The sequence below is a fragment of the Astyanax mexicanus genome, chromosome 9 (genome assembly GCF_023375975.1).
Source record: "Astyanax mexicanus isolate ESR-SI-001 chromosome 9, AstMex3_surface, whole genome shotgun sequence".
Taxonomy (NCBI): Eukaryota; Metazoa; Chordata; class Actinopteri; order Characiformes; family Acestrorhamphidae; genus Astyanax; species Astyanax mexicanus.
The window spans coordinates 31,094,185-31,119,056 of record NC_064416.1 but is presented as its reverse complement, the minus strand read 5'-3'; the positions used below and the strand labels follow the sequence as shown (position 1 = coordinate 31,119,056).

Sequence of the window (24,872 nt, the reverse complement as noted above, 5' to 3'; positions counted from 1 at the left end):
GGTTAGATCATATAAGTGTACAGTACAGGTGGGAATTCCTGAACTGGGACTGTCTGAACTGTTTATCAGTCTGTTTGCCAAAATACAGTGTACAAATCCTGTCAACAGTACAATACATTGTGTCTGGACATGTCAAGGTTTTCACAACATGTACAGACATTTGTGTGTAAAAATGCTAGTAGTGAGATTCAGGTAATCACTTTAAATCAGGATATCACTGATATACATAACTACTGCATAATATAATAAATAAACAAACATATACTAATTATACTATGCATATTTTCATAAATTACTTCCCACTAAAAAAGGTAGATATATATATATATATATATATATATATATATATATATATATATATATATATATATATATATATATATATATATATATATATATATATATCTGTCTATTAGTATATTAGTTTTGTTTGATTGTTTGATAAATCTATTTAGATCTATTTGTTTTACATTTCTTATGTACTACTATTCTGATTTATTATTAATAAATAAACAGCATATATATTTGACCTATTTTTTTATGTTTCCGCCTACTGCATTATATTACATTGTAATGTTTGTCATAAAAATAAAGCTACATTTGTTTTATTGATAGTATATAGCAAGATCTTTAAAAAAAAATCCTATATGTTAATTTAATGTATGTTGATGTTATTTTAAGAATGTCGATTATTTTAATTTCCTCTTTCACTTGCTATTTACTGTAAATGCAGCATGATGCAACATGAACATGAGGGTCAGTTCTAAATATAAATAAAGGTTACTTGATTAATGAAATGATTCATTAAATGACTAACATATATACTGATTGATTATTATTATATTAATTGGTTGTTGTGTGGCTTCCCCTCCTTTCACTGGTAAAAAAATATTTTTATTAAGTAGTGTTTTTTATTCTATTATTTTGTTTGTATAAGTCATTTATATATATATATATATATATATATATATATATATATATATATATATATATATATATATATATATATATATATATATATGTATACCTTCAAACATATACCTTCAAAGAGCAAAATCAGAGAAAGTGATTCAGAAACTGAAGTGGTCTCTTATATTTTTTTCCTGAGCTGTATATTTGGTGAATTTGGGCAGTTGTACGCAGGCAGGGCTGAGGTGCGGGTCTGAGGGCCGGTGTGGGGCTCTCTCTCCCCGGCGCTGTGAACGGATCCGCCAGCAGGAGTCTCGCTGCTACACGGCGGGGGAGAGAGAGGGAGAGATTTAGAGAGAGAGAGAACGAGTTAGAGGGGGAGAGAGAGAGGGTTTGTGAGAAAGGAGAAAGTTTCAGGACGGAAGTTTCGGGTTGAAGAGGAAGGAGAAGTTTCTGCCGCTGGTCTGAGAGTGAGTTAGAGTGAGAGTTTGGAGCTGAGAGGGAGAGTATGGAGCTGCTGCTGCTGCTGCTGAATGATGGTGCTGCTGATTCGGATCTGTGACTCCGCGGTTTCTGCTCTGGGTAAAGTCTGAGAGAGTTTAGAAGTTTATAAGATGGGTCTGCCCACTCTGGAGTTCAGCGACGCGTTCCTGGACAGCCCGGACTTCAGAGAGAGACTGAAGTACCATGAGATAGAACTGGACCGAACCAACAAGTTCATCAAGGACCTGATTAAAGACGGGAACTCTCTGATAGGAGCTCTGAACAGTAAGTGGAGGTGACTGACTGAACCCCAGCCCCTCACTGCAGCCCTGCAGCCCAGTACAGTTCCCCATAGCCTAGTCTCTAAATACACAGCATTTTCAATGGAGTTTTTCCATTGAAAGGAAAATAAGCTTAGTGCCTTTGTGGAAAACTAACTCATAAGGTATATATATAGAGATGGCCTTTAAATGGCTGAGAATTCTGATAACTCAGTTTATTTGATAGAAAACATATATTTTTTCGTGTACCAGTATGTTGATAATCTTATTTTCTGGAAGTTAGCAGGGTGGGTACAAACATAGAAAAAATTACAGCTCTACAAAAAAAAAAAGAGACCACTTAAAAATGATTTTTGGAATATAATCAAGAGAAAGATGGATGATCACAAGCCATCAAACCAAGCTGAACTGCTTGGCATTTTGCACCAAGAGTAAAGGCATAAAGTTATCCAAAAGCGGTGTGTAAGACTGGTGGAGGAGAACATGCCAAGATGCATGAAACTGTGATTAAAATCCAGGGTTATTCCACCAAATACTGATTTCTGAACTTTTTATTTTCTGCAAATAAATGCTTTAAATGACAATATTTTTATTTGGAATTTGGGAGAAATGTGGCCCGTAGTTTAAAGAATAAGACAACAATGCTCTTTTTACTTAAACATATACCTATAAATAGCAAAATCAGAGAAACTGATTCAAAAACTGAAGTGGTCTTTTACTTTTTTTCCAGAGCTGTAATATATCCTGGTCAGTATATCACATCGTTCATATTCTGCTTAGATGACAGCTTTGAGCATCTTAGCTTTATTTTCTTGGTTTTCAGTTAAAAGCTGTGCTGAAACCTTCAAGTTTTAATTACTTGAATTTCTTGCTTCTTCACACGTTTGAGAGCATTAGTTGTAAAGTTGTGAAGAGGTAGAGTTGGTTTACAGTGAATAAACAGCCCTATTTGAGTAATGTTCTAATCCATATTATGGCATAAACTACTCTAAACTACTCTACTACTAAAAAAAAAATACTTTGAGAACTGAAATAAATTGCAAGACTCTTAAAGTCTTAAAGTATGCTCAAGGCAGTCACAAAGTCCTTTTAAAGTTATGATAAAACTGGCACTCATCAGGACTACCCCAGGAAAGGAAGACCAATAGTTACCTCTATTGCACATGATAAGTACATCGGAGTTACCAGACTCAGAAACCGCAGGTTAACAACACCCCTAGATAGGAGCATCTAAATGCTTTACAGAGTATTTTGATTTGTTTAACACTTTGAAGTTAATACAGGATTCCTTATGTGTTCCTTTATAGTCTGGATGATGTCAGAATTCATTTGCAATGTAGGAAAAAGATGTGTAATAAAGTATGTAAAAAATGTTTATTTATTACAAATGTGTAATAAATAGATACTATTGTTTCAGTGCTAGTTATGGAGGATGTCAGGGCTTACAGTATGAATATATAGCGGAAAAGTGTTTAACTGTATTACAGAAACAGGATTATATGGGCTTTAAATTGATAGGATATATGAAAAAGGTGCTGTTGGTATGTAAAAAAGAATGGATCAGTATCAGTGCAGTGCACTTTAGAAGTGATGTGTATTAATGCTTATAGGACCCAAACAGTCAGTATGTTTGGAACCCCCAGTGTGTTTGGTAGTGTGAGTTCAGATAAGAGGTAGAAGCTGTTCCATAAGTTCCATAAAATGAGTCTATGCTAGTAAGCTAGCTAGCCAGCTCTTAACAAGCGTATTGTATATGCAGTATTTGATTTTAGACATGCTGGTCATTATAGCCTACCAGCATAGTAATGGTAATGGTCATGGTCATGCAATATCATGTTTTGCGATACTGTATTGATCTTCAAATACAGATTATTTATTTGTGTTTATTAGTTTAGATGTAAAGATTGGTGTCAGACAGTGGTTCATTTAGTGCTGTGTGCAAACTCTGTCACACTGTCGTTAAGACTCCTCTTTTCTGATTGGATAAAAACTGATAAACAACCGCTATAAATAATTTAGCTTACCCTTGTATCGTGATATGTCTCATATCACCACATACTTGTTTATACACAGCAGTTTTTTAATTTCTTTTTAGTGCTGTCAAAAATAATTATATGCATGTAATTATATGCTGCAAACTGTACAATTTAGTTGCAGAGGAGCAAATTAATGAAAGAATAACAGACATTAACTTAAAAACTCCCTGTAATGAACATTAATCAGTAACAGATGTTGTAAATAGTTGTAATCTCTTACAACTCTTTTATTTTGAAGCCCCAAAAAATGCGGATTAGCCATAATAGCCATTAACAGATAACTGGTGATGCTAACTGTTTTCTGAGCTGAATTAATCACTGATGTTTGATAACACATGAACAGCACTGTGCTTGTTAAATTAGAAGCCACTGTGGTTTGATTTGAGATGTGGATTATGGTTTTAGTTTACTCCAGTCTTTAGTTATTGACTTTGGAAAAATGTTCAATGCTAGCTAACAGGAGTAGGATCGGAGTGTGTTAGCTTGGATGCTACCTGTTTCTGAGATGAATTATTGGCTGATTTTTGATATCAAAATGATGTTAATGTGCTGGTTAGACATGATAAGTTCTTTTTTTATTAAGATTTTCAGATTCTATGTATATAAATAGTGTGTTTATAACTTTTCCGTCTGTGTTTTCTGCATTACGGAAATCATAATGCCCTAGGAATGCATTGAGGTAAATAATTTACTTGTGATTTACTTGGTAACTGGTTGATTTAGCATATATTATAAAGTTCCACAGGGTTCTACTGGAGGCCTATGTTGTACATTTACTTATTTCAGTGTGAGTAAGTACTTCTGTTCTGTTTTGGTCATTAGGATTTGGCTGCTGTTCAGTTCTGTTCTCCGCGCCTAGGCACTCTTCCTCTTAAGTGTTAGAGTTTCACTTTAGGCCGAAATCATAACAGAAAGAATAACTCTTTAGCCTCTTCTCAGTATCTCTCAACACAGGAACGTCCTCAGCCAGCAGATACTGAAGGTACTACGTGTTCTCGGACGTTGCGCAGCGGGTCTACAGGGAAAAGTGTTTCAGGCATTCCGAGCCCAAGGACGTTTTCAGTTCTGTTTACTGTGACCTAAGGAGAGTTACAGGCTACAGTACAGTTTTTCTACTGACCCTTGCTGACCTGAAGAAAGAAACAGGGATGCTTCTGCTGGTTTATTACATAACTATTGTCTTATATAAATAAAAGACAATATAAGAACAAAGAAATTTGTTTCTAAAAGTTTGTGGACACCCTTTCTTAGGCTGCATTTAAACGCTGCGATGAAAAAGTTGAGTCGAGGTCAACTTTATGCAAATAAACTCGTCCAATGCGATACATCCATCCATCCTGATATGCGCTGAGGACGCAGTATATGGAAACATTTTTGTTTTCTATTACAAGTGTTCCAGAGAAGCATGAAGGAAAAGCTAATCATTGTAGTTTTAGTCTGATCAACGTATTACAGTGTGGAAAAATGTTCCAGAGGTTGTTGTGGTCTCTGGTGGGTTTTGAAAATAATAATATATGTATATAATTTAATTGTAAAAGTTTGTTGGCCAATCAAATATTTCTATTTATAAATATACATTTCTATTTATTAGTTTATTAAAACAATTTAATTGGATGACACAGGGAATGCCTTTGTAATGCCCACATGTGATTAGTTGGAAGGAGGGGGGGGGGGGGGGCAGTGTGTTCATGTGCGTTGACGCATCTGAGCAGTGTAAATGCAGCGTAATGAACTTAGCATTTAGTTACTTTAATACTCCAGTTATGATGGAAAAAAATTAAGAATGCTGTTCTATGTGTGTAATGCACAGAAAAGATGTTTCTAATATTGTACTATAAAATCTATGTAGCAAAAAAAAAAATAAGCTTAAGTACTGTCGTTTTTTCATTGCAGTGGATGGGGTCAAGTTACTCTTTCATTGGTTAATAAACTTTGTGGTTTGTGGTCTATTCTGATAGGTAACAGCTCTCAAATAGAGTTATATGCAACAAAACATTGACAAATAAAGAAAATATATGATGTCCATTGTAATGGACGCAGGGTCTGAAAGGGTTAAGTTGCACATTTCTAAATTATATAGTATTATCATTTTAAGTGTTGTTGTATTAATAAAGAACAATGGACTTTTAATTATTAAAAAAACAGTAGATATTATAAGGTGTGTGCATGTGTTGTGCTAGTATGAAAGGATCAGACACAGCAGTGCTGCTGGAGTTTCTAAACACTGGGGTGTTCACTCACTCACTTCTCTATTAGATACCTGGTGGTTTATTACACTGAGATGTTTACAAACTCCAGCAGCACTGCTGTGTCTGATCCACTCATTCCAGCACAACACACACTAACTCCTCATACATCACCACTATGCCAAAAGAGGTCAACATAATGTTATGCTTGTTATTGTCTATCTAACTGCAGCTCTATAGGTACTGTATTGCACTTCCTTTTTTTCCTGGATGTGTAATAAAGGTATCACACATCTTTGGACACTTTTTTAATGTCCACCTAGAGTGTGGTGTATTGTTGGCTGCAGCACCTCTGGTGTTAACACTAATGATTAAAGGTGTTCACTTCACCTAGCCAGGTGAAATATGTATGTATATATATATATATATATATATATATATATATATTTAGCTTGGGTATATGCAGGAAAATTGCTCCTGCTGGAGTAAGCCCAGCCAATCGGCAGCGCAGGAATATGTGAGGAAAGTTTGGGTCTAGGTTTAAGTTAATGTGCACTGATTATGTCTGGAAGGCTCTGGCCACACTTCCAGCTCCTGCATTATCAGCCTGTCAAGGCCGCGCTGTAAAATGGCAATACTGTCTCTTTATTTTAACAAAGAACATCTTCACTTTAAGATAACGACAATCTCTACTTACAGATAAAGCGCTTGGCCTCCAGACTGCTGCAGCCCAGTTTAATGGTGTATTGTAATGGCGCACATTAAAAAGCTGGCAAAACGCAGTTATTGTCTAAGAAGGATTTAGTACCCTCATCATCGAAAAATAGCTGCACCCAGAAGGAAGTGTCAGATTGTAATGCTATTCAGGAGGAAGATAAAAGTTACCAGGAGTAATACATTATTAAAAATGAAACTTATATGGGCAATATTTACTGAGAACACATACAGAAGTAGTGTGTATCACAAGTGTAATGCTGCAACATCTTGATAAATAGGCTTAGGAAATGGGTTGGAATATCAGGGAGTGCATTAGACTGTTTTTATCCTATTTATCAAATAGGAAGTTCACAGTGTCTTTGGGAGAAGATATGTCTTCGATGGCTGATCTTACATATGGGGTACCTCAAGGTTCTAACCTTGGCCCTGTTTTAATTAGAAAACACTTAGCTGTACCTCTCCTTTAAACGGAATGACCTCAGTAGAAAAGCAAACCTAACTGGATGCATTGATGCTATTAAGAACTGGATGAGCTGCAATTTTCTTAAATGAGGACAAAACTGAGGTTTTGGTGGTTGGCCTTGACTATTTGTTGAGGCTGTTGAAAATGAAACAGGAACCTCACCTTTATGAAGCTAACTTTAATCTGGACTGCTGCATCCTCAAGTTCTGCAAAAACCATCAGCATCTGGTTTCATATCAGGCGATCTTGTGATGGAAACAAGCAGAGCAGAGACTGACTTCCATTTAACTAGAATAGAAGATCCAGTTTCAGACTACAAACACATACAATCTAACCTAAATTAAGCATGGCTTAATATCTTAAACCATCTTCTGAAGTGGTTTAAATATTTGGATTTGTATCTGTTGTAAATCGGTCTCAGACAACCTCACTACGTGGTTTGAGTGATCAGAGTTGAATCTCGTTTAAATGTGTATCAGACCACATTCTGAAGTGGTTTGTGTGATCACATTTGTATCTGTTTTGAACGTGTCTCAGACCACCTCATAAAGTGGTTTAAGTGATTGGAGTCAAATCTCTTTTAAATGTGTCCCAGACCACCTTCTGAAGTGGTTTGAGTTGTCAGATTTGAATCTCCTTTAAATGTGTCTTAGAACACCTTCAGAAGTGGCTTAAGTTATCGGATATTTATCTGTTTTAAATGTGTCTCAGACCACCTTCTGAAGGAGTATTCGGATTTGCATCTGTTTTTAATGGGTCTCAGACCACCTTTTAAAGTCGTTTGATTTATTGGATCTGAATCTCTTTTAAATGTGTCACATACCACCTTCCAAAGTGGTTTGAGCTGTCAGATTTGAATCTCCTTTAAATGTGTCTTAGACCACCTTTAGAAGTGGTTTAAGTTATCGGATTGAATCTCTTTTTAATGTGTCTCAGACCACCTTCTGAAGTGGTTTGAGTATTTGGATTCGTATCTGTTTTAAATGTGTCTTAGACGACCTTCAGAAGTGGTTTAAGTTATCGAATTTGTATCTGTTTTAAACACGTCTCAGACCACCTTCTGAAGTGGTTTGAGTATTCGGATTTGTATCTGTTTTAAATGTGTCTCAGACTACCTTCTGAAGTGGTTTGAGTTGTCAGATTTGAATCTCCTTTAAATGTGTCTTAGATCACCTTCTGAAGTGGTTTGAGTTATCAGATTTGTATCTGTTTTAAGTGCGTCTCAGACTACCTTCTGAAGTGGTTTGTGTATTCGGATTTGTATCTGTTTTAAATGCGTCTCAGACTACCTTCTGAAGTGGTTTGAGTATTCTGGTTTGTATCTGTTTTAAATGCGTCTCAGACTACCTTCTGAAGTGGTTTGAGTATTCTGGTTTGTATCTGTTTTAAATGCGTCTCAGACTACCTTCTGAAGGGGTTTAAGTGATTACATTTGTATCTGTTTTAAACGTGTTTTAGACCACCTTCTGAAGTGGTTTGAGTATTCTGGTTTGTATCTGTTTTAAATGCGTCTCAGACTACCTTCTGAAGGGGTTTAAGTGATTACATTTGTATCTGTTTTAAACGTGTTTTAGACCACCTTCTGAAGTGGTTTGTGTGATTGCAGTTGAACCTCATTTAAACGTGTCTCAGACCACTTTCTGGAGTGGTTTGAGTATTCGGATTTGTATCTGTTTTAAATGTGTCTCAGACCACCTTCTGAAGTGGTTTGAGTATTCGGATTTGTATCTGTTTTAAATGTGTCTCAGACCACCTTCTGAAATGGTTTGTGTGATCACATTTGTATCTGTTTAAATGTCTCTCAGACCACCTTTTAAAGTGGTTTGATTTATTGGATCTGAATCTCTTTTAAATGTATCGCATACCACCTTCTAAAGTGGTTTGAGTTGTCAGATTTAAATCTCCTTTAAATGTGTCTCAGACCACCTTCACAAGTGGTTTAAGTTATCAGATTTGAATCTCTTTTTAATGTGTCTCAGACCACCTTCTGAAGTGGTTTGATTTATCAGATTTGTATCTGTTTTAAATCAATCTCAGACAACCACCCAAAGTAGTTTAAGATATCAGATTTTTATATGTTTTAAATGTGTCTGAACTTCTGAAGTGGTTTAGGCAATAGGAGTTTGGATCTGTTGTAAATGTGTCTCAGACCACCTTCTGAAGTGGTTTGAGTATTCGGATTTGTATCTGTTTTAAATGTGTCTCAGACCACCTTCTGAAATGGTTTGATTTATCAGATTTGTATCTGTTTTAAATAAATGTCAGACAACCTTCCAAAGTAGTTTAAGTTATCAGATTTTTATATGTTGTAAATGTGTCTTAGACCACCTCCTGGAGTGGTTTGAGTATTCGGATTTGCATCTGTTTTAAATGTGTCTCAGCCCACCTTCTGAAGTGGTTTGTGTGATCACATTTGTATCTGTTTTAAACGCGTCTCAGAGCACTTCATAAAATGGTTTGAGTGATTGGAGTTGAACCTCATTTAAATGTGTCTCAGACCACCTTCTGAAGTGGTTTGAGTATTCAGATTTGTATCTGTTTTAAATGTGTCTCAGACCACCCCTTAAAGTGTTTTAAGTGTTTAGACTTGGATCTGTTTTAAATGTGTCTCAGCTCATGTTGTGAAGTAGTTTGAGTGATTCGATTTGGACCTGTATTGGGTGCGTTTACTCTTGCATTATAGGTTGCTTGGCCATATTCAGATATAATGTATTAAATCAACAGTTTTTTTATTATTATTTTTACAGGGGAATGTGTGAAGTAATTTGGCAGTAGGTGATCCTATGCAGCAGATAGAGGTGTACCATCTCTGAAGTGTCCTTTTAATAAAGCCCCTGGTACAAATGGCATTGTGTGTAATGAGCGGTGCAGCTCAGCACCTCAGAGTGTTCTGGTCTGTTCTCTCGGTGGAACGATGAGGAGCGTGTTCTTTGGAAAGGTCAGGAGCCCCTGTGGTTAATTTCTTCTGTGACTCCCGCGTCTCAGAAACGGTCATAACACTCATCAACACTTATCTGTCACTCGCCGTTAGGCCTTTAAAAGGGCAGAGCAAGGTGGGTAACGTGCCATCTTTCAGGCCCCCTGCACTTCTTGGCATTATAGAGTCACTCATTACAGTCTGTGCTACTGACGGGGTTCCAGATTCTGTGTATTGATCTGTTTTAAGATTTTTATTTATGTTCTGAACTGTTGCGAGCCAAAAGTATTGGGACACTTGCTCATTTATTGTTTATTCTGAGATCAAGGATATTAAAAGAGTTCATGTTTTGCTTTAATTGGAGTAACTGTTTCTAATGTTTACTAGTTTTTGCGGCATTGATGTGAGAATTTGATTGCATTCATTGACATCAACAAAAGTTTGGTGCGCACCATTTGAAAACCAGTAAAATACACCCACAACAAACAACAAAGTGTATGGTTGCGAAGGTTTAATGATTTTGTTATTTAAAACTAATTGAGCTTAGTTTGGATTTAATGTGGTTGTTTTAAGTGATTTCATGTCTATGTGTGAAAATGATGATCTCATGCTCCCTGAATCACTCTTTTACAATTCCAGCCCCATGAATCCTGGCATTGTCATCTTGGAATATGCCCGTGCCATCATAACCTGGTCTTTATTCAGTATATTCAGGTAGTCAGCTGACCTCATTCTTTCAGCACATACTGTTGCTGAACCTAGACCTGACCAACTGCAGCAGCAACCCCACATCATTTACTTTAATTTTTTTGGGTCAGCCGTGTATATACACGTGTAATATTGGATTTTGGCATCAGCCCAAAATTCTCATATCGCTGCATCCCTAGTAAAATTTAGAAACAGAAATAGTAGTTATGCTTAAAATATGCTGACATTCCAAATGTCATGGAAAATAGGGGCAATTATCATGTCACTTTGCTTTTGCCTTTTTTTTTTTTTTCTCCCCAATTTACACGGCCAATTACCCAACCCACTCGTTAGGACTCTCACTATCACTAGTAATGCCCGAACACACCAGGAGGGTAAAGACTAACACATGCCTCCTCCAATACATGTGAAGCCAGCCACCGCTTCTTTTCGAGCTGCTGCTGTTGCATCATTGGCGAGCAGCCAGTGCACTCGGAGGACAGCGCAACGACTCGGTTCTGATACATCAGCTCACAGACGCCCTGTGCTGTGGACATCACCCTAGGAGTGATGTGGGGAGAAAGCACCATCTACCCACTCGGAGAGAGCAGAGCAATTGTGCTCCCTCTGAGCGTCGGCAGCTTGATGGCAAAGCTGCATGAGCTGGGGTTTGAACCTGCGACCTCCCACTCATAGTGGCACGCTCTGGACCGCTGGACCACTCGGCGCCCTCGCTTTTGCATTTCTGATGGAACCTCACCCACAAGATAACACCTCGCAGATTACACAGGTGTGGGCCTTCCTAAGCTGTAACCTGTGGTAACACATCTTGATCAGTTTGCAAACTGCTGTCTCATGACTTTTGGCATGTCAGTGTATTTTATGTCATTTTTTAAATTTATTTTAACTTCAGGCCTTTTACTAATATGATCATTAGGTATTCACTTGGCTGTTCACAGTAGCCTACAGTATTTTAATGAGTGGTGTGCAAACTTTTGCATGTCAGTGTATTTTCTCCATATTGTAGCTTATTTTTTAGTGGTTGTGGAGGTCATGTGATAAGAAATGCTAAACAAAAGGCCACATATAAAGAGTCCATAAAATAATTTGTATTTAATATTATAATAATCTAATATAATGACCTTTTTTATTGTACTCATAACTCATAAACGAACAGATTGCAGCCAGTTCTGTTCACCATGAACATGATGATGATGATGACACTTCAAAGCTTCCTCTAACGTCATCCTTTATCTCATTTGCTCATCTGTTGCTCCGGGTGTTTTAATGCTCTCTCACATTCCTGCAGTCTGATTATCTCTGTCCGAGCGCTGCGGTGCGGTTCGGGCCGGCTCCGGTCGAGCTGCTCTCAGATCAGCATGGTCAGAGGTGGTTCTGATCAAAGAGCCCGAGTCTTTAATACAGAGATTAGAGCTGCTCAGGTCTGAAGCATTAATTCTGTGATCTTCAGGAGCTGCTGAGAGCTGGACTGAGAGAGAACACTTGGCCATAATCATCTTAAAGCATAACTAGACCTCTCAACTAGGTCTCAATAACTCTTTGTTTGGAAAATATATTGTCTGAGAAATAATTATGATAAATTATTGTAATTTGCGTAAGATGCGTTTTAAAGCAAATTATGTAGTGATAATACAAAAGCATGAAAAATGCAATTTCGTTCCTTTCAAGAGCAATGGAATTTTACTAATTTAACTAAAGAATTTAAGATTTTGGGTTTGGAATATAAATAGTGTTTTAATATTAGGGCTGAACAATATGGCAGGGTTTCCTGCAGCGCTTTATAGGCAGGACGGCCGCTTGACAACAAATGCCCCCTGCCTTTAGTACCTTTACTGTGTCCACTCCGCATCCTGTTAAGACCAAGCAGTGAATCACCAGCATCGTCACAGCCACCCCCCATCAACAAACAAGAAACTGTGAATCACCCATACCACCATCCCCCACCCCCGTCAACAAACGCTTCACCTTGACTAAAGAATTTTCAGTGGGAAACCCTGTGTAGTATTTTATTTTACTTTAATACTATAGTTTCGCACTATAAAGCAAACCGGATTATTAGTATTAAGACACACTATTAATAAATATCTGTTTTCTGGTCTATTTTCATACATAAGGTGCACTGTGTTTTAAGGTGCATTGGCAAGGAACAGGGGCAAAAGACCTAGCACTGCTGGAGCCCCCATTATCATTAGCCGCTAACCGTGCTAAGTGCTGGTTAGCACTTAGCACGGTTCCTCACGGTTCCTCTACCTGTTGGAACATTTACTGCCATTTATTTGAGGACTTGACCCCCAACTAAGCAATAATTTGGAATGACTTTGATTGTCTGGATGATAAGTGATGTTCTATTTTTGGCATATGTTTCACATGTCACCTACATAAACATCATACTGGACCAAGGTATTTATGTAGGTAAAGGTATTTATTACAATTGATTTGGGGATCATGATGAAGAGTTCGGGAAGTTGCTCTGGTCTTTAAATTCTCCAGATCCTAGTCCAGTCAAGCCTAAGATCCCAGTCTAAGAAGTGCAGGAACAAGATGTCCATTCAGAAAGATCCACCTCACAGGTTTCAGAACTTAACGGATCTGCAACTGAAGTCCTGGTTACAGTCACCTCAGGGACTTTCAGAGGTCCTGCAGAGTTCATGCTTTGGTGGGTTGAAGCACACAGAAACCATAAGCATTTTAGTCTTTGATTTGTCCCCAAAATCAGTGCTGTGATTCTTGCATTTGACTGTGTATATTTGTATGAACCCAAGATATGTAATGTTTTATCTGCTCAACTTCACAACAGATTTAGTTCATTTTAGGGAATCATGTTTTCAAAAAGGGAACTGTAACAATTCAGTGGCAGAATGCAAAAAGTAGAAGGGTAACTTGCTCAAAACAAATTAAATAGTGTTGTCTTGTTTATTTAGTTTTTTATTTATATATTTAATAATGCTCCTATTCTAATTGTATAAGCAAGTATTTTTTATTATAGTCTTAGCAGATATAAAATATATAATTTTAATAAAATAAGAATAGAAGAATATATAAGAATATATTCTAATAAATATAAAGTTGACTTTTGCATAAAGGGATATAATTGCTATTATATGATCATCTTAAAAAAAAACAGTTTTACTATAGTACTGCATTGCCAATAATTTTACTATAATTTTCAGTTTTTTTTCTGGAACAGTATATCATCCCTCAAAAAATATATTTTCTTTAGTTAATATAATATAGTTAATATATTAATTTAGCTTATATTCCAATTCTATTCTGAGGTGTTATAATTTTTTATTATTATTTTTTATTTTTTCATCCTAAAATAGTAATACATTGACAGCAATTTTCCAATAATTTCCAATTATTTCTGGGACAGCATATCGTCTAAACATACAGTTATCCTGACAGGCCTACTGTAGTCCCGACCTTTTCTGATTTGGGGTTGTAGTAGTAATGTTTTGGCTCATTTGTGTTCAGCTTTCCTTCACTGCTTTTCTTTTTACAGAGCATTTATCCTGGAAATGAACTGAAAGGAGGGTGGTTCCTGCTCGGACATTAGCGGCTATCATAATTCGTAATCCCCTAAGATTGGTATCGTTATCAGCCGTCGTTGGTATGTTTGGTATCGGTCGGGTGCTAATCTTAAACCTGCTCTTAAACCACTGCCGTGTTCACCTGTCCTTATACAGCGCTGAGGATCAGCGTCCTGCGGAGGAACTCGGTGACATTTTGGAGATGTTTTGCTTCTTCTTTGTTGTGTGGCACGCCGGCGGGTTGTCTGTTCGGATCTCTCGGCTCTTCGGGGAGCGGGATGTGTTTATGTGAGTAAGAGCAATGCTCTCGAGGCTCGGCCACAGGAAATGCGCAGTAAACAAGGTTGTGTAACCATGTCCTTTTTCTTCCCTCTGATAGTGTTTGTCAGAAAGCCTTGTATGTGTGTGTATATATGTGTGTGTGTGCGTGTGTGTATGCCAGGGTCTTGGTCTTGGTCTCTTTAGGCACTGTCCCAATGCTACATGCTCATACCCATCATACTGCATTAGACTACTGGTCTAGACTTGCTGAGTCACATAAGTCACTCTTCTTTTAGAAGCCTACTTGTCTCATATCCAGTATCTCAAGGACAGCAGTCATTGTTTCATGTGTACTGTGTGTGTGTGTGTGTGTGTGTGTGTACACTCATCATCAAAAGAAACATTTACAAAAATAGCTGCCCCCAGTAGGAAGTGTTGGATTGCAATGTTATTCGGAAGGAACATAAAGGTGGTTTCTTACGAGGATTCATTCTTAGCACTTTCACTGCAGTTACACTAATTAGCATGGCGTTGGTGTGTTAGTGTGTGCTGCTGGAGTTTTTAACACCTCAGTGTCACTGCTGGACTGAGAATAGTCAACCAACAGCATCCTGTGGGAAACATCCTGTACACCTAATGAAGGACTACAGGCTGACAAACTCAGACTGTGCAGTATAGAAGATATATAAGCTTCTCTATGTAGAATATATGTGTCTGATAGAGTGGTGGACAGTGAGTAAACTCATTGTTTAAAAACTCCAGCAGCACTGCTGTTGTGTCTGATGCACGGCACACACTAATACATACCTCCATGCCAATCAGTGTCAGTGCAGGGCTGAGAATGAATGACCCACCGCCCAAATAATAATAGCTGCTCTGTGGTGATGATCTCTCCTGTGGGTCCTGATGACTGAATAACAGGGTAAAATGAGGCTAATAATAAAATATGCAGAGAAACAGATACAGGACTACCATCTGTAATTATTTTAGAACTACAAAGTAATAGTGTAGTCAAGACCAAGACAGAGATCTGATTTAATTTTGTCCTTAATATAAAAATAAAAGGAAGAATATATTTTTAAAAAATGGCAATTTATTGTACATTAATTATATTGTAATGATTACCATAAACAGTTATGCAAATTCGCAATAAACAAAAAACAATTATAATTCATTATTATTATATTGTAATTTTAGTCAAAGTACAAATGTCAGTAATATTAAAAACCTAGATTAACGTAGTTAATAACGTTATAGTATTTGTCTTGTTTTAAAATGACAGATACCTAAAAACAGCACTGTGTTCTCCGGCTGACTCTGGGGACGGACTGGGTTTTTCTTTTTTATTTTTTTTCAAAAATCTCGTTTTGTGCCTGTACAGTGCACAGAATGGGCTGTAGGTGGCAAAAATGGCTGTATCCCAAAAACTGTGCCTATTTAAAACCACACCCCTGTTGTTGACATCATCAGAGAGTGAACTTACAGTTGTGGTCAAAAGTTTACATACACTTGTAAAAAACCATAATGTTATGGCTGTCTTGAGTTTTCAATAAGTTCTACAACTCTTATTTTTCTGTGATAGAGTGATCGGAACACATACATGTTTGTCACAAAAAAACAGTCATAAAATTTGGTTCTTTCATAAATTTATTATGGGTCTGCTGAAAATGTCACCAAATCTGCTGGGTCAAAAATATACATACAGCAACATTAGTATTTGGTTACATGTCCCTTGGCCATTTTCACGGCAACTAGGCGCTTTTGGTAGCCATCCACAAGCTCCTGGCAAGCTTCAGGTCGGATGTTTGACCACTCTTCTTGACAGAATTGGTGCAGTTCAGCTAAATGTGATGGTTTTCTTGCATGAACCCGTTTCTTTAGCACTGTCCACATGTTCTCAATGGGGTTTAAGTCAGGACTTTGGGAAGGCCATTCTAAAACCTTAATTCTAGCCTGGTTTAGCCATTCCTTTACCACTTTTGATGTGTGTTTTGGGTCATTGTCTTGTTGGAACACCCAACTGCGCCCAAGACCCAACCTTCGGGCTGATGGTTTTAAGTTTTCCTGCAGAATTTGGAGGTAATCCTCCTTCTTCATTATCCTATTTACTTTCTGCAAAGAACCAGTTCCACTGGCAGCAAAACATCCCCAGAGCATAATACTACCACCACCATGCTTGACAGTAGGCATGGTGTTCCTGGGATTAAAGGCCTCACCTTTTCTCCTCCAAACATATTGCTGGGTGTTGTGGCCAAACAGCTCAATTTTTGTTTCGTCTGACCAGAGAACTTTCCTCCAGAAGGTTTTATCTTTGTCCATGTGATCAGCAGCAAACTTCAGCCGAGTCTTAAGGTGCCTTTTCTGGAGCAAGGGCTTCTTTCTTGCACGGCAGCCTCTCAGTCCATGGCGATGTAAAACACGCTTGACTGTGGAGACTGACACCTGTGTTCCATCAGCTTCCAAATCCTTGCAGACCTGCTTCTTGGTGATTCTTGGTTGACTCTTGACCATCCTGACCAATCTCCTCTCGGCAGCATGTGATAGCTTGCGTTTTCTTCCTGATCGTGGCAGTGACACAACTGTTCCATGCACTTTATACTTGCGTATAATTGTCTGCACAGTTGCTCTTGGGACCTGGTGCTGCTTTGAAATGGCTCCAAGTGACATCCCTGACTTGTTCAAGTCAATAATTCGCTTTTTCAGATCCACACTGAGTTCCTTTGACTTTCCCATTGTAGCTTTTGTAGCTGAGTCTAATCACTGGGTCAAATGAGCCCTATTTAAATGGGCTCATGAGAAGTCAACAGCTGTAGTCAATCAGAATCACTTACAAGAAGTGAAGAGGCCATGACATGAAGCTAATTTGATTGACACAACTCGCTACATCACCAAAATTGACAAATTTTGTTGCTGTATGTATATTTTTGACCCAGCAGATTTGGTGACATTTTCAGCAGACCCATAATAAATTTATGAAAGAACCAAATTTTATGACTGTTTTTTGTGACAAACATGTATGTGTTCCGATCACTCTATCACAGAAAAATAAGAGTTGTAGAACTTATTGAAAACTCAAGACAGCCATAACATTATGTTTTTTTACAAGTGTATGTAAACTTTTGACCACAACTGTAGGTGCAGTGCAGGGTGTAGGGAGTGATTTGAGATGAGTCTATAAACACGAATATTGGAAATGCTCTGAAAGTTCTTTTCCATCGATGCAGAATCGTCACCATTCTGGTTTGTGAATCTATTTTTGAACCAGTTTGTTGTGTTTTCACCTACAAAAGTATGTTCCGGAACCAGGAATGTTTGTTTGCAGCGGGAACCGGAGAATGACGTATGATATGACGTTTTCCCGGTTCCTCTAAAACTGGTGGAAAAACGTTTTTTTGGTGGAAAAGTGCTATGGGTGAGAAGCGGATGGTTGATGATTGGTGGCTTTGTTACAAACATTAAGTTCGGGACTGTAGCCCGGTGTTGTATTTCTTTGATGCTGACTTCAATCTTCAGCTTGAAATTATATATTCCTAGTGTGGCCAATGAAGAGACATATGGTCATCTCGTCTGTTGACCACAGTACCAGTTGTTCCATGTCGATGACAGAAGAAAGATGACAGTGCAGGAGGATACTACTTTATTTAGCATTACATTCAAAGCTCAGAGCCTGGTACTAAAGCAACACCAGAGCTCGACTGAACAGACTTTGGGAAGCCTAGGCCAGGTGATGCCTCTAATAAGAACTTTATAAGTGCTGTTAATAACGATGATCACTGAAGATTTCGTTTCAGTTTATCATAAAGGTTACCTCAGATGGACGCATGGACAATTTTCAAGTCCACTGAGACCGAGGCAAGACCGAGACCACTTGTTTATGGTCTCGAAATCGGTCAACACTACCAAAAACTGTCCTATGCTTTTGATCTGTTGATCTGGAAAAGAGGAAGTGAATGTAAAGTGGGAGAGTGGCCCCTATAGAAACTCCAGTGAGCCGAGTTCAGGCCCAGATCCTCATTTTCGACTCGTTTCTCTGGCTGGAAATGACATGTCTGTATTTAAAACTTCAGCAAGAGGCTAAACGGTAATGCTAACAGTTGAGCTTCAGCACCTCGTAACTTATGAATAGCAAATTTTCTTACTTTAGCGTATTTTGCGCCGTTTTATCTGCAGTGCAGGTTGGTGGTAGCGGATTATGCAGGTAAAACAGTGTAATTACTGTCCTGCTGAGACAGTTCAAAAGCAGAAGCGCTCATCGCGAGCTCTGCTGAGGTTTGGCTGTTCTCAGGAGGATGATGCTGCGGCTGTTTCAGTCTGACTGGTTTGATGGCATTGATTGCAGCCGGTTTGATGTATTTTTGATGTGTTTGTTTTGCTGTAATCTTGCTTCTGATTTCACTAATGCTTCAGAAATCGTCTCCCAGCCACAATCATACATACAGGATCCTGCTGTGCTCATCCAGCACCAAAAATAAAGAAAAGGTAAAACAGACTTCAGTTATACTGCAGTTTAAAACACTATATTGTACAAAGGTATTGGGACACCTGCTCATTGTGTTCACTGTCCACAAAAGTGAGTACACCCCTCGCATTATTGTAAATATTTTATTATATCTTTTAATGGGCCAACACTGAAGTTATGACACTTTTATACACTATAAAGTAGTCAGTGTTCAGCTTGTATAACAGTATAAATTTGCTGTCCCTCAAAATAATAACACACAGCCATTAATATCTAAACAACTGGCAACAAAAGTGAGTACACCCCTAAGGGAAAATGGCCAAATTGCGCCCAATTAGCAATTTTCCTCTCTGAGGATGTGAAAAATAGACTTGTTGCTCTCCACAAAGATGGTCTAGGCTATAAGAAGTTTGCTAACACCCTAAAAAGATGCAGCATGATAGACAAGGTCATACAGCGGTTTTCCAGGATGAATATGGATAAATGGAAGGATGGATGTATGGACAAATTTATAGATAGATAAATTTAAATAGATAGTTTAGATTATAATGTGCTACAGTAGCAATAAAATAATTACACATTAAATACATTTATTAAGTAAAATAAAATTTCTTAGCATATTCTTAGCATATATTATTAGCATATTTTCATGTACATGATAAGAATGTTTAGTTTAGAATGGGCCAGCTGTTGCATTTAAGGTTGCTCTTATTATTAATAGTAATAAATAGTAGTAGTAATAGTAGTATTGATTAAAACAGTATCAGAAGATAATAAATAGTATTAAAAGTAAAAGTAAAAAATAATATTGTACAGAGTTTTTCACTTTCAAGGTAGGAAATCTGACCTGTGGGGGAGTACCAGTTAAAACCTGTTCCTACATGATATTCTGAGTTAAAGCGGAACACGGTGTAAGTAGGTCTGTTAGGGTGTTTTTACCGCTAAAAAATCTGAATCCAAATCTGAACAAAGGTTGATGTGTTGGTTATGCCGTATTCTGTAAATATAGTCCAGTTAGTTCTGCAGTATAAGTGGGTCGCAGACACGTTTTGGACAGGACGTGGACAGCATATAATGAATACATTTAATTTAAAAAATATTATAATTAATTACAATCATTAATGCTCATCTGATTGTGTACTCGTCTTTAATAATTGGGGAAAAAAAGACAGAGAGAGTTTTTTAATGTACTCTGAATGCAGAGATATGCAAAGATGTTAAATATATCTACCTAATTTTGTGGCCCTATTATTTTGTGCACTTTTGATATTTAATATATTATAGTAAATTTTATATACGTAGTTGTCATGTTTCTCCTCAGTTTCTTAAACTTTTAGAAAAAAAATTACTCTGGAATTTACTTTGCATACGTTTGTATGTTTAAATAGGTTTTTGAAGGCTTTTTTTTTAAATACATTTTTTTGCACAAAACAACTTTACTACATACATTTGTAACTCTCTTTCAGAATCTGACACCCGTTTGTGGGCATACACGAATCACCAGCTTATGCATCTGTGTCCATACTAAATGACGTGTTTTCTCACCAAAACATTATTATTAAGCTAATAGTAGAAAAAAAAAAAAACACAAAAAAGGGAGATGTAAATTATGGACCATTAAAACATTCCCTGGCCATCCCGTCTGAAAGAGGAACATTGGTCAGGGATTTTTAATCATTTTGCCAAACTGGCCTGAATTTTTCTTCCAAAAGCAGTGAAGAGGACAATCGGTCAGCTGCCCGGACAAAGTGTCCAGGCCAATCAGACTGCCCACAGCATCCTCGTTAAAACCTTCATTATCAGCTTCATTCAGATGGAAATTCTCCCTCTAACAGAAACAGCCTGAGTTCTCTGAACTGCTACAGGCCTGAAAACACTGTCTCAACACTGACACACCCAATCAAGCAGACGAGGCCACGGCGGTGAGAGAAACATGATGAGCGGAGGACAGTCCAGAATGACAAAGCAGTCGTTCTCACGTCCCATTTCCAATACGAATGTAGGGTAAAACGGTAAAACATAGGGTACTCAGTTCAGAAGTTCAGGCTGAAATCCTCAGGGACCCTGTAAAGATTAACTTTTAGATTCCTGTATCTTCTGGAATGCTACAGTGATCTATTTTTAGCTGTTAGGAACAGTGCAGTGTTTAATCATTCCCCACCACAGTCTCAGCTCCAGTTACTGTGTAACAGACTGGCTCAGGTAGCTGAGTAGAGGTGAGACAGCGCTGTGGTCTGAATGGGACTCATATGTGCAGCAGATGTTTTCAAGGTGTAGATGTGGGCATTGTCATCTCAGTAGGTGAGCATTAGCAGTAGTCATATTATAGGATGTGCAATGTCAAAAAAGAAAAATTTTACTTCAGATTTGATTATATAAAAGGAAAGATCACAATGTTCTTATTTTAATAACAAATCTACCAAATATTACGTATAATAGTTTATTTCGGCACGATATAATTAAGTTTATCCAAATCATTATACAGATACACAGAGTGCATTCTAGGAATGTTTAGTGAAAATTAATACATTTTTTAATATTATGTCAGTTTTTTTTTTTATATCATGCAGTCCTAGTGTAGATATTGTAGACATTGAATTCAGAATTCGAATTGGAACTGAAATACAGGACTAATCTTTAGGGCTGTGTATTGGCAAGAACTTAGGTGTATGATACATTGTGATTAAATATATATTTATGTTTTTTACATTACATTACATTACATTACATTACATTACATTTGGCAGACGCTTTTGTCCAAAGCGACTTACAATAGTTAAGTACAAAAGTAATAGAAGTTTAAAGGTAAAAGCATTTTTATATAGGGCCTAAAGGAGGTCAAAGGGAAAAAATAGGATAGAGGAGGAAAGGAGGGGAAGAAGGAAAAGAGGTTAGAGTAGGTAGTTAGTTAGAGGTGTTAGGAGAGTAAGTGCTCTTTGAAGAGCTCTGTCTGCAGGAGTTTATTAAAGATAGTGAGAGATTCTCCTGATCTGGTAGTGGAAGGTAGTTAGTTAGAGGTGTTAAGAGAGTAAGTGATCTTTGAAGAGCTCTGTCTTCAGGAGTTTATTAAAGATAGTGAGAGATTCTCCTGATCTGGTAGTGGAAGGTAGTTTGTTCCACCATTGGGGAACTCTGTATGAGAACAGTCTGGATTGCTTTGTATGAAAGTTTGTTTGGTAAAGCGAGGCGACGTTCATTGGAGGAGCGCTGCGGCCAGGAGGTAGCGTAAGCCTTTAGGAGTGAATGCAGGTAGGAAGGAGCTGTTCTGTCATCACCTTGTAGGCGATTGTAAGAGCTTTGAATTTGATGCGAGCATCAACTGGTAGCCAGTGGAGCTCAATGAGCAGCGGGGTGACATGAGCCCGTTTTGGCTGGTTGAAGACCAGACGTGCTGCGGCCGGGAGGCCAGTTAGTATAGCATTGCCGTAGTCGAGGCGTGAGATGACGACTGCTTGTACCAGGAGTTGGGTGGCCTGTTGCTTCAGAAACGGTTGCATTTTTCTGATGTTATAAAGCGCGAAGCAGCAGGATCGAGCAACTGTATATATACATATAGTATTAATACTATTAAAAATATATATTAATCTACATTAGTTAAGGGGAAAGAGTGCTGCTGTACACTGGCACTTGCTGACTTTGATACAACAGTTTATTTGTTGTATGTACTTCACAAGCTCAGCTTCTCAAATGTACAGATATTTCCTTCAAGCGTATTATATCTTATTTGGGACACAAAATACTATGTCCTTAATACTTGTATGTGTACTCAGTATCGGCAGATACTGGCATCGGTGCATCTTCACAATTTTCTGTTTTTGAAATCCGCCTTAAATGGTCAAACAACTGCACTGAAACCTCTATGAACCATCATTTGACAACATTCTAACATGTAAACTGATAATTGACTATCAATACTGTGTTTTTAAGAATTGATACAGTTTTACAAGACAAAATATCGGAACATTTGCCTCTATTTATTTATTTATTTATTTGATTTTATTTGATTTTGTTAAGCTATAATAAAAAGATAAATAACAGTAAACCCACAGACTGACTTTACATTTTCTCTTTAAACTGAATGTACTGATCTCTCCTCAACACCCCCCTCTTTTCTCCTACCACTGGACCATATAGATGAGACTGGTCTGGTGTCAGCTGACCCCAGGAAGTCTCCGGAGTAATAAACTGCAGGAATGCGTCACCCAGCTGGAATCCCAGAGTTACTCAGACCTCCACATGTTTACCACTCAGTAAACACACAGAGATAAGATCCAGCCCGTCATTTGATGAAGTAAGAGATAATAACGGGGGAGGGATGGCATCTTACCCCGGGGAGCTTCTTCTGCAAGTCATGCAATCATTCGTGTGTTTATTTATTGATTTATTTTATATTATATTAATCTGGGTAGGTTTTTATTTATTTATTTATTTGTAAAGGCTGCAAACCCAGTAAATAAATAATAATAAAAAACTTATTAAAAAATTGATTTTAGAGGCTAAAGTAGACTTTGGACTTAAATTTCTTAATACTGTCTTCTAGGCCACATTCATTTGTCTTATTCAAACTAATGAAAATTTGTAAATGTTGTAAGGGTAGGGCCCTATCATCTTACAACACTAGGCCAGTTTTAAATAGTTTGATGTTCCTTTATTCGCCTAAAATTAAAAAGAATTTATAGGAGGTGATTTTCAGAGGATCACAGGCTAATCAAATATGTCTAATAATGAAATATACCAGCCCTGCTTAAACGCTTAAAAAATAGATGTTTGAGCATATTTTGATCAGACGTTTACTAAAAAACATGGATGTTCTTTGTTGTTCTTCATATTCAAGTTTAAGTATACAAGCTGGCCTGAGGGTTGTTATAATAAAGCTCACAATAAAAGATTAGCCACAATAGCTAACTGCTAACAGGCAATGCTAACACTATTTCTGATCTGAATTAATGAAAATGATTCATGTTTTTAATAGCAGTTTGATGTATTTGTGCTGTTTAGAGTGGATAAATGCTGTGGTTTGATATGATATGTTGATTATTGCTACAGTTTATTTAAGTCCTTATTTATTACCCTCGCACCGTTTACATTTGACATGTGTATTATATACAGCTCTAGAAAAAAATAAGAGACCACTTAAAAAGTATGTTTTTTTTTTTTATTTTACCAAATTGAAAACCACTGGAATATAATCAAGAGGAAGATAGATGATCACAAGCCATTAAACCAAGCTGAACTGTTTGAATTTTTGCATCAGGAGTGGCTTAAAGTTATCCAAAAGCAGTGTGTAAGACTGGTGGAGGAGAACATGCAAAGATGCATGAAAACTGTGATTCAAAACCAGGGTTATTTCACCAAATATTGATTTCTGAACTCTTAAAACATTATGAATATAAACTTGTTTTCTTTGCATTATTTGAGGTCTGAAAGCTCTGCATCTGTTTTTTATTTCAGCCATTTCTCATTTTCTGCAAATAAATGCTTTAAGTGACAATATTTTTTATTTGGAATTTGGGAGAAATGTTTTTTTCCAGAGCTGTATGTACATTACTTTTGTCTTAAGTTATTTATGTCAGAACCCGAACAATCTTAATGCGGCCTTTGGCTGATTCTGAGTAATATTGAAATATTAACACAAATCTGTCACTGTTATTAAAATATTTTCTATCATGATAAATACATGTATCAAATTATTGTCCAGTTCTACAACTGGAGAGAGACCAGTCTTCCCAGCCTGCTCTGATCTGCTTTAGTAGATGCTCACTCTCTATATCTCTCTCTCTCTCTCTCTCTCTCGCTCTCTCTCTTTCTTTCTCTCTCTTATTATTATCAGAGCTTCATCATTACAGCCCACTGGGGGGCAGCTGGAGGAAGTCTAGGCCTCCCCTCTGAGTGGAATCAGAGGACCGGGGGACTCATATAATT

General features: G+C 37.3%; 1 protein-coding gene across 3 annotated transcripts in view; it reads left to right on the top strand.

The window, feature by feature from the left end:
• The first annotated feature begins 1,233 nt into the window (after positions 1 to 1,233).
• LOC103025495 (rho GTPase-activating protein 42) overlaps positions 1,234 to 24,872 on the top strand; it is a 165,044-nt gene continuing 141,405 nt past the window's right edge. For 2 of the 3 annotated variants that reach the window (XM_049483736.1, XM_049483734.1), the window contains exon 1: positions 1,234 to 1,677. In XM_049483736.1, the coding sequence (XP_049339693.1) occupies positions 1,524 to 1,677 (154 nt within the window). In that variant the 5' untranslated portion in view covers positions 1,234 to 1,523. The remainder of the gene's footprint in view (positions 1,678 to 24,872) is intronic. The other variant, XM_049483735.1, reaches the window with a different exon arrangement.